This window comes from Somniosus microcephalus, chromosome 7, assembly GCF_052327205.1.
Source record: "Somniosus microcephalus isolate GS21.2 chromosome 7, FLI_Smic_1.0, whole genome shotgun sequence".
Taxonomy (NCBI): domain Eukaryota; kingdom Metazoa; phylum Chordata; class Chondrichthyes; order Squaliformes; family Somniosidae; genus Somniosus; species Somniosus microcephalus.
Genome location: NC_140993.1, coordinates 77,988,033 through 77,998,466, shown reverse-complemented (window position 1 = coordinate 77,998,466; position 10,434 = coordinate 77,988,033). Strand labels below are relative to the sequence as shown.

Here is a 10,434-nt window from a genome sequence, read left to right as displayed (position 1 = left end):
AACTCCATTTCTCAACAATAAGGGTGCTCCCAAATAACAATCTGGGACATAAAGGACAACAGTGACCATCTTTTGTCACAACTGAGCGGACTCAGGCTCTTGGGGTATATGTTTAATTTCTTTTAGATCCTGAAACTTAAATATCTCTTAGTTTGTCCTCCCGTGTTAACTCGTGCAGCGGTGGGGTGAGTTTGCATCCTGATTTCCCCCTCCCTAACTGAGCAAATGGGCTTTCAAATGTCCAGTGCAGAATACTGCTGTTGTTGTGCTCGGTCACAGTGCCACGTACCTGCACGAAAGCAGCCAATAGCTCTGGCTCTGTGCGAGCCAGGTATCTGTTTCCCAACTCACGTGGTTGTGGGCAGGTAAATGCAAAAAAAAAAGAGCCCATTAAAGAAGGACCAGCTCATTTGCATGGGTTCTCACGCAAGCAAAAAAAAGCGATCTCCTCCCTTGGGCCGCCCTAGTTTAGACGGTTGTAGGGTGTTCTGGTGCAGGTGTGGGGTGGCTGTCTCCTCTCACTGCTTTACTTTTCACTGGGGGAGGTGAGCGATTAATTTGGGGGTCACTTTTCGGGGTTTAGTTTAGTTTTAGAGTCTTTTCCTTGTGAGCATGACGGCGTCTCTCGATTATTTGGTGGTTTTATTTGGGGCAACAGGCGGGACACATGGGAATAAGCTGGGATCTGATGAGAAGGAGCTGGTGCTTTTGTTGTGGCAAGTGGTGGATTTGGCAAACGAGAAGGTACGAAACGATTATATTGTTTACGCTCTTTGTGAAAAGCTGTTGTTGCGCGGGGCGGGATCGTTACTATTACACAGAGAATGTCTGTTCCCCCAGCACCGCGAAAGATAATACAATTTGGTCGGAGATTTAATTTCATTTTTTTTTGTCTTTACTTTGTTTTCTTTTAGGCGGGGAAAGTGCACAAAGTATTTGTAAAACCGAATAACTTGGAACTAACAGAGCAATGCACCGAGCACGCTGGCATTACAGTGGAAAACCTGACCACAGCAGAACCTCTGGATCAAGTCCTTCAACAGGTGAATGCACCGCCTTCGGTGTAAGACTAACTTTACCCAGCCTCTGCTCTGGGGAGGTGAAATCCGACCTGATCGGCCCTCGTTCTGCACCAGAGTGGTGGCGTTTTTTCCTCCCTCTTGCCACTTGGACTATTTCTAGTTATTCTTATGTCGAACGCCCGAGAAAGGTTTCGTTATACTTTGAGTTAGGAAACTTCAGCCATTGTGGGTGGGACGAAAGGGGGCAGGTAGTTGTCAGTGATTCGACCTACAAGTACAGTACCGCAAACGTAGCTTGTATAACGCTGTGAATACATTTAAGACAATCTTCGGTAAAATTATTTTCGACGCGATTGTTAATCAAACTGAATTTGTCTAGACAGGACACATTGGATCTAGTTATTAAGTTGCCATCAGGAAAAAACAAATGCAACATTTTTATTTTAATTAGGTCTACATTATTTAACCAGATTAGAGAATTGACGTCTGGATGACTCTTTTATATGAGACTTGTCCATTCCCAAAAAATCCTTCTACAATGAAAGAGTAAAACTAAAAAAATAAATACAATGATTAAAGTCTTTTGGTCAATGAGGTGCGGGATTATCATCTAAATACAAATATTTGCGTCTGAATGCTGTTCGGGGACTGAGGAGTTGATGTGTTTGGAGCGGATATATATAGACTTGGAATCTGTAGAATTGTGTGTTTTTGCACCGACCTGCCTACCCAAAACACAGCTGGATTGCACTGCTAGCCTGTATTACCAACACTACAACAAACGGCTGCAGAGGCCCCAAGCAAATCACCTATGCAAATTCCATCGAGCACACGGGAAGCTGTGCCGATCCTTTCTGCTGCCCCTGGTAACAAGAATAGTGTCAGTGTATTCTAATTTGACAGGGCAAAATAAATTGGCTCGGTATCACAAGATTAAAAACGTTGACTGAATGTATCTAATTTTGTTTTTGAACACAGTTTACTCACTGAATCATTTATGAGCAGAAGTGATTTAGCACAATAATGTCACTAATAAATCGCAATGTTTATTAGATTCACATTTTAAATAATAGATATAGGTATGCTGAAACCAGAAGCAATACTCCTTCAGTAAACACAATAAAACGTCACAGCTTTCCACTGTGGGGGAATCTAGAACTAGGGGGCATAATTTCAGAATAAGGGGAAACCCTTTTAAATCTAAGGGTCGTGAATCTTTGGAATTCTCTTCCCCAGAGAGCTGTGGAGGGTGGGTCATTGAATATATTTAAGGTGGCGATAGACAGATTTTTGAACGATAAGGGAGTCCAGGGTTATGGGGAGCGGGCAGGGAAGTGGAGTTGAGGCCAAGATCAGATCATCCATGATCTTATTGAATGGTGGAGCAGGCTCCAGGGGCCAAACGTCTACGTCTTATGTATAATGATGAAGGTACACACTTGGTGTTAGTTTGTCGCGGAGCAGGAGGAGGCTTATGCTTAGGGAGTGACTTTCATTATTTTATCTCGTTTATTATATATTACGGAATTCACAGGAAGGTGTTGACATTGATCACCTATTGTTCTCACACAGTTCAATCGATCTGTGAGCAATGAGTTGAATATTGGAGTGGGCACTTCATTCTGCCTTTGTACAGATGGTCAGCTGCCCATACGTCAAGTCTTCCACCCTGAGGCCTCTAACAAGGTATGCACTAAATTACTTTTGCAAAGATGCTTTTCCAAAATAAAGTAGATGGTTCTAATGTCTGTTGCAAATGCGTTATAATTTAAACAAGTATCATCTTCCAGTTATAAGTTAAACTCGTTTTGGAATATGTTAAACGACTTTACATGTTTAACAACTCTTTTCGTGTTTACATTTGTGTCTTTCGGACAGTTGTCCCAAATAATTTTAGATGCTGTTGTGTTAGACGTTTATAAAATAAAGTATCGAGTAAACAGCAGGGATTTGCTTCTCTTTTCTTTGCAACTTATTTTGCGCGAATGTAAAGGGAAAGCTGGGAGGTCATTGTTGTGAACGACTGTTTTCAGACAGACAAACGGCTATGGTTTACATTTCGTTCTTGCTTCCTCTGACAGAATGTCACATTACCAGAATGCTTCTATTCCTTTTTTGATCTACAAAAAGAATTTAAGAAATGCTGCCCAGATGCCCCTGATCTCCACGAACTCGACCTCAATGCTATGTCCAACCGTATCCTTTTTAAAAGTTTTTTTTCTTTCCTTCCCCTCCTCTCGTCATGGAAGGCTACGGTTAGTGTTTTGTTTCACCATGCGGAAGTGAATATCCTCGATGTCGCCCGAGAGCGTGTAGTTCACAACCCTACAGAATATGGAATAATTGCCGCCTAACAATGCCGTCAAAAGGACTGGTTCTAGCTGTGATTCTGGGCATGTCGGAATTTAATATTATTGGAAGCTAGATGCACTTAAAGGGACACGGTGTTTGTTTACAAACAAATAATGCAATCATGTCAATCGTGTAGTAACATATCACTGGTCACTTACTAAGGGCAGTATCACTGACAACGATTACCCGCAGATTTCCTGGGTCGTCTTCCCCAAATAAAAAAAACAAGAAACAAGATAGCCCCGCCCCTCTTCAATCCAATTGTCTACTGCTATTGAAATTTTGTGACCCTTTCCTCTCCAAGACAATATACTGTACCATGTTACTAAATAGAGGAGACTGTGATATTTAATAAAAATGAAGGTAATGATATAAAACCCACCTTGTAAAATTTTGAGGGGCAGCAAAAACTTAGGCGGCTGATATTGCAGCTCAGTAATAATCTTTGGATGAGACGGTTCAAGGAACTGAATCTGCCCAAAAACTCACTATTGAGGCAATAACTACTTTACAAGCATCAATCAAGAAAACAAATACGGTAACGAGCTCATTTAGATCTCTTTAACAGATCCTTGATGGCTGTATGTAAGTGTTGTATGTAAGTGAAGCAATGAGTCTTACAGACCAAAATGATTCTCTAGTCTGTGCTGATTTCAGCCAGTTCAATGCAGTGGGAGGGGTACTGCAATTCGCCCCAACACCCTTAGACTAGGAGGAGAAAAATCAGTGGAGGTGACCCAATTGCTATCAAGTGACTTCTGCTGGAAAATGTATGTGCATGAACATTGGCTGTAGATAGAATGAGGTTCAGCTATGTTGTCTCCTTGGCCAAAAGGCCTATCAACACTCATTGCCTAGTCTTACACATGAAGACTGGACACTTGAAGGCTCACTCAATGGTCCAGTGGGTAAAGGCACCACAGAGTGGACTGTTACAGGTTTGAATCCCAGTCTGGGTTGAATTTGCTGATGTGAACTAGAGTTGGTATAATTGTTCTGTGTTCCTTGGCTGGGGAGGTGGCAAATCAGCTAGGGTTCCCACTGCTGATTGCTATCCAGTGACCTTTGCTGGGTAGTTCATTTGTATGAACATTGTGTGAGAACAGGATTGGGCTCATTTGTGATATCTTCCGCAGTAAAATCACCTGTTTATACTCCCTGTCTCAGTTCACACATAAAGAATGTCCACTACAGTGAGGTACTGGAAGGAGATCAGCACCTGTGGGAACTGTAGTCGAGCTAGAGCCAACAGCACCCCTAGCCAAGCTGTTCCAGTATAGCTACAACACTGGCATCTACCCGACAAAGTGGAAAATTGCCCAGATATGTCCTGCCCACAAAAAGCAGGACAAAAATCCAATCTGGCCAATTACTGCCCCAACAACCTACTCTCAATCATCAGCAAAGTGATGGAAGGTGTCATCGACAGTGCTATTAAATGGCACATACTCATCGATAGCCTGCTCACCAATGCTCAGTTTGGATTCTGCCAGAACCACTCGGCTTCTGACCTCATTACTGCATTGGTCCAAACATGGACAGAAGAGCTGAATTCTAGAGGTGAGGTGAAAGTGACTGCCTTTAACATCAAGGCAGCATTTGACAGAGTGTGGCATCAACCCTAGTAAATTGAAGTCAATGGAAATCAAGGGGAAAGCTCTGCACTGACTGGAATCATACCTAGCACAAAGGAAGATGATTGTGGTTGTTGAAGGCCAATTATCTCAGCCCCAGGATATATCACTGCAGGAGTTCCTCAGGGCATTGTCCTAGGCCCAACCATCTTCAGTTGCTTCATCAATGACCTTCCCTCTATCATAAGGTCAGAAGTGGGGATGTTCGCTGATGATTGCACAGTGTTCAGTTTCCATTCGCAACTCCTCAGATAATAAAGTCTGTGCCTGCATGCAGCAAGACCTGGACAACATTCAAGCTTGGACTGATAAGTGACAAGTAACATTCGCGCCACACAAGTGCATGGCAATGAATATCTCCAACAGAGAGAGTCTAGCCACCTCCCCATGACATTCAACAGGATTATCATTGCCGAATTCCCCACCATCAACATCCTGGGAGGGGGTGGGGGGCGGGGGGGGTCACCATTGACCAGAAACTTAACTGGATCAACCACATAAATACTGTGGCTACAAGAGCAGGTCAGAGGCTGGGTATCCTGCGGTGAGTGACTCACTTCCTGACTCCCCAATGCCTTTCCACCACCTACAAGGCACAAGTCAGGAGTGTGATGGAATACTCTACACTTGCCTGGATGAGTGCAGCTCCAACAACACTCAAAGCTCGACACCATCTAGGACAAAGCAGCCTGCTTGATTGGCATCCCATTCACCACCTTAAACATTCACTCCCTCCATCACCGGTGCACCGTGGTTGCAGTGTGTACCATCTACAAGATGCAGTGCAGCAACTCGTCGAGGCTTATTCAACAGCACCTCCTAAACCCGCGACCTCTACCACCTAGAAGGACAAAGGCAGCAGGCGCATGGGAACGCCACCACCTCCAAGTTCCCCTCCAAGTCTCACGCCATCCTGACTTATATTGGAAATATATCGCTGTTCCTTCATTGTTGCTGGGTTAAATCCTGGAACTCCTTCCCTTTCAGCACTGTGGGAGTACCTTCACCATATGGACTGCAGTGGTTCAAGAAGGTGGCTCACCACCACCATCTCGAGGGCAATTAGGGTTGGGCAATAAATAGCCTTATTATAGGATCATAGAAATGTACGGCACAGAAGGAGGCCATTTGACCCATCGTGTCTGTGCTGGCCGAAAAGAGCTATCCAGCCTAATTCCACTTTCCAGCCTTGCCAGCGACGCTTATATAAAAAGCTTCAGGAGAGGAGTAGAGAAACATTTTGGTAATGTAGAAGCACCCAAGGGATAGGACAAAATGTGGTATGCAAGGTAACCAGCTGCCTAGATGTTTCCAAAAGCCAGAGGGTGGCTAGCCCTTGTGGAAGGAACCATACCCCACTGCGGTTCAGCAAAGACGGGGAAAAATAATTATTAAAAAATTATTCCTAATTTTCCTTTCGTCAGCGTACAAACATGCTTGACTTCTGCTTAGCACCTGCCCACATCAAGAAGATGGGTAAGATCATCACTGGTGCAAACCCTTATCCTTTCAGAGCACCACTAGCAAGATTCATTTTTACACTTTGTTTTCCTGAAGGCAATAACTTTTACTGGGATGCAGTTCCACAGATAACACCAACCCAGATTGCAGTTCTGTAGATGCATCGCAAGTTTACAGTTCTAGTTGTGTGAGCCCAGACAGTGAGTTTCAGCAGGCTATTTGATTGTGGTAGTATAATAACCAATTTAATCTTATCCTCACTTGATGTCGGCATGTCCACCTTCCAACAACTGGGATCAATGGCTCAAGAGCAGAAATATTGGCGGCTAACCTCCCCTTCCCTAGCCCAGAGATGTTGACATAAATATAGCGCACACCACAGCTGAGATCAATTAACTTGGCACAAATAATCGATCTGGCTTGCATAGCTCAGTACCACATCATGCAGTACATCTCTCCACTAAATCATTGGGTCAGCCATGAAAAGTCACATGAGAATCAACATTGGTTTTGAAAGTTCTTTAGTGATCCTCAAGTAGAATATGTTTCTCTTTGTGCCACATGTGGCTGCAGTGGGAGGGGGGCATTGACCTTCTTTGAGTGACACACAATTTTTCTAACATCTTCATGTAGGACTCAATCAGCTAGCCACTCCTATAATGGACTTAGCTAAGGTAGAGCATCCTAGGCTCCTGGTCTGAGTGGCTCAGCACCAGATCTGGCAGTAAATCAGCAACTTCGAGAGGAGGGAAAGACATTTATGGTGGGAGTAAGGAAAACAGATAGGACTGCATGCATAACACAGTTGACAGTTCAAATCTGTTTCTACTTTATGTCATCCATTTGGCAGTACATTTATGGTTCGCTGTAGAATAGATAGATCATATAGAAATTCACAATCCACTTTTCTCACTGGGCTATCACAACCCTAAAATTTGCTAATATTTTCAATTAAAACCCGATATTGAGAGAATTTTCAGATGTCTAGTAGTATGAAAGCAAATATTACTATTATTGCATTATTGGTATCACTATTACAATTATCATCTTTAAGCACTTCTTTCCTTGATGAGTTTCTGCAGATTTACATCTTGAAGACAATTCAGCCACCTACAAATTTGGTGTTTCAGATATTATGTCTGCAAGCGACATTATATTAACCATTAATTCCAAACCCCACAGTAAGCAGCATCTGTTCAGTGGGATTCTATTTGCTTTAATGTGAATTAGTTGAGTTTTCTGTTTGTAACATTTTAATCTGTTTAGATCACAGGTTTACAGATCCAGAAAGAGTGAATCACAAATTCGAAACGGGGACCTGGTAAGTCTTCATAATCTAAATATCATAAAGCTGAGATATTTAACAATGATGCTGGGAGTGATACACATTCAACATTTATTTGTTTACTCTTAATTGATAATTTTATCTGCTTTTTTTTGTCCCCCACCCACACAAGCGACTGTTAACAAAAATTAGAGCACTTGGAATTGGAGGCAACTTATTGACCTGGGTAGGGAATTAGTTAAGAGGTAGAAGACAGAGAGGACGGATAATGAGTATGTACTCCAATTGTCAGGATGCGACTAGTGGTGTCCTCCAGGGACCTGTACTGGGGCCTCAGCTTTTCATTATATTTATAAATGATTTCGATGAAGGAATAGAGTGCCGTATAACCAAGTTTGCTGACATCACCGAAGTTAGGTGGCACAGTAAATAGTGTAGATGGGAACAGAAAGTTGCCAAGGGACAGTGATAGATTAAGTGAGTGGGCAAAACGCTGGCAGATGGAGTTCAATGTGGGGAAGTATGAGATCATCCACTTTGGACCCAAGAAAGATAGATCAGATAATTTTCTAATTGGTGAGAAGCGAGGAACTGTGGAGAAGAGGAGAGATTTAGGGGTCCAAGTACAGAAATCACTAAAATCCAGAGGACAGGTACACAAAATAATTAAAAAAGGCTAATGAAATGTTGGCCTTTATTTCAAGGGGGCTGGAATACAAAGGGGTGGAACTTATGTTACAGATATCTAAAGTTCTGGCTAGACCCCATTTAGAGTATTGAGTTTATTTCTGGGCACTGCACCTCAGGAACGATACTGTCCTTGGAGCGGGTGCAGCGCAGATTCAGCAGAATGATACTGGGCTAAAAGGTTTAAATTGTGAAGACAGGTTGCATAGACTAGGCTTTTAGTCCCTTGAGTATAGAAGATTACTGAGTGATCTAATTGAGGTGTATAAGATGATTAAAGGAGTTGATAGGGTTGATAAAGAGAAACTATTTTCTCTGGTGGGGGAGTTCAGAACAAGGGGACATAACCTTAAAATTAGGGCTAGGCCATTCAGGGGTGATGTCAGGAAGCACTTCTTCACACAGAGTAGTGGAAATCTGGAACTCTCTTTCCCCAAAAAAGTTATTGCGGCTAGATTAGTTGAAAAATTTCAAAACTCAGATTGATAATACCCTTGCCTAACAAAAATGTAACAGTTATGGAGCCAAGGCAGGTAGATGGAGTTAAGATACAGATCAGCCTTGATCTAATTGAATGGTGGAACAGGCTCAAGGGGCTGAATGGCCCACTTCTGTTCCTTTGTTCTCTTCTGAAGCTGTTGACTCCTTACTATGGTACACTCCGCAGGTGGCAGTGTGCTCCAAGTGATTGTTATTATTAAATTCCAGTCAGTTAGTGTCCGCACACTGGTGAAGGAGGTGACTCACAATCTTTAAAAAAAAATCATTTATGGGATGTGAGTGTCGCTGGCAAGGCCAGTATTTATTGCCCATCCCTAATTGCCCTTGAGAAGATGGTGGTGAGCTGCCGCCTTGAACCGCTGCAGTTCGTGTGGTGAAGGTACTCCCACAGTGCTGTTAGGTAGGGAGTTCCAGGATTTTGACCCAGCGACGATGAAGGATCGGCGATATACTTCCAAGTCAGGATGGTGAGAGACTTGGAGGGTAACTTGGAGTTGGCGGTGTTCCCATGCGCCTGCTGCCCTTGTCCCTCTAGGTGGAAGAGGTTGCAGGTTTGGGAGGTGCTGCCGAAGAAGCCTTGGCGAGTTGCTGCAGTGCATTTTGTAGATGGTACACACTGCAGTCACAGTGCGCCGGTGGTGGAGGGAATGAATGTTTAAGGTGGTGGATGGGGTGCCAATCAAGCGGGTTGCTTTGTCCTGGATGGTGTCGAGCTTCTTGAGTGTTGGAGCTGCCCTCATCCAGGCAAGTGGAGAGTATTCTGACATGTGCCTTGTAGATGGTGGAAAGGCTTTGGGGAGTTGGGAGGTGAGTCAAATGCTGCAAAATACCCAGCCTCTGACCTGCTGTTGATATGTGACTGGTCCAGTTAAGTTTCTGGTTAATGGTGACCCCCCAGAATGTTGATGGTGGGAGATTCGGCAATGGTAATGCCGTTGAATGTCAAGGGGCGGTGGTTAGACTCTCGCTTGTTGGAATTGATTTCATTCCTGTGCTCACCAGTTGTCTACACATGCACTTACCAGCAGAGGTCAGGAGCTGGGTATGCTGCTGCTAGGACATGATTTAAGGTGACCTTTGTTGACGTGCCCTCTGATTTCCTTCCCTCCCCTTGGGGAAGCATTTCAAATGCACTCAACACTTCCCTCACTGCTAAGATTGGAAACTCGCATTGTGGGCAGTTGAGAGTCCAAAGTCACAACGCACTAATCCACATTGCAGTACAAGTGCAAAACAATGTCAATGTCAGGTTGCATCCATTTGCCTGTTAACCATTTGCCATTTCACATGGCTTAAACTCCAGGCTTCGATTCCTCCTACATTGAATTATCTTTACATATTGTCTTTAGCTCCACCACAAATTCCATATCCTTGCCGCTAAGTCCACCCCCCCTTCCTAGCCACTGTCTCTGGTTTAACCAGTCATTTCACAATCTCAATATTCTGTTTGGCTCCTAGCTGAATTTCTGATCTCACATCCTCTCCATCATAA

General features: G+C 43.6%; 1 protein-coding gene across 5 annotated transcripts in view; it reads left to right on the top strand.

Moving 5' to 3' along the window:
- The first annotated feature begins 352 nt into the window (after nt 1–352).
- Nucleotides 353–10,434, top strand: part of esrp1 (epithelial splicing regulatory protein 1) — a 97,542-nt gene continuing 87,460 nt past the window's right edge. Inside the window, exons 1-6 of one of the 5 annotated variants that reach the window (XM_085992643.1) lie at nt 353–744; nt 915–1,043; nt 2,595–2,708; nt 3,104–3,218; nt 7,552–7,650; nt 7,736–7,790. In XM_085992643.1, coding sequence (XP_085848769.1) covers nt 613–744; nt 915–1,043; nt 2,595–2,708; nt 3,104–3,218; nt 7,552–7,650; nt 7,736–7,790 — 644 coding nt within the window. In that variant the 5' untranslated portion in view covers nt 353–612. The remainder of the gene's footprint in view (nt 745–914; nt 1,044–2,594; nt 2,709–3,103; nt 3,219–7,551; nt 7,651–7,735; nt 7,791–10,434) is intronic. The other 4 variants (XM_085992644.1, XM_085992642.1, XM_085992645.1 and 1 more) reach the window with 4 other exon arrangements.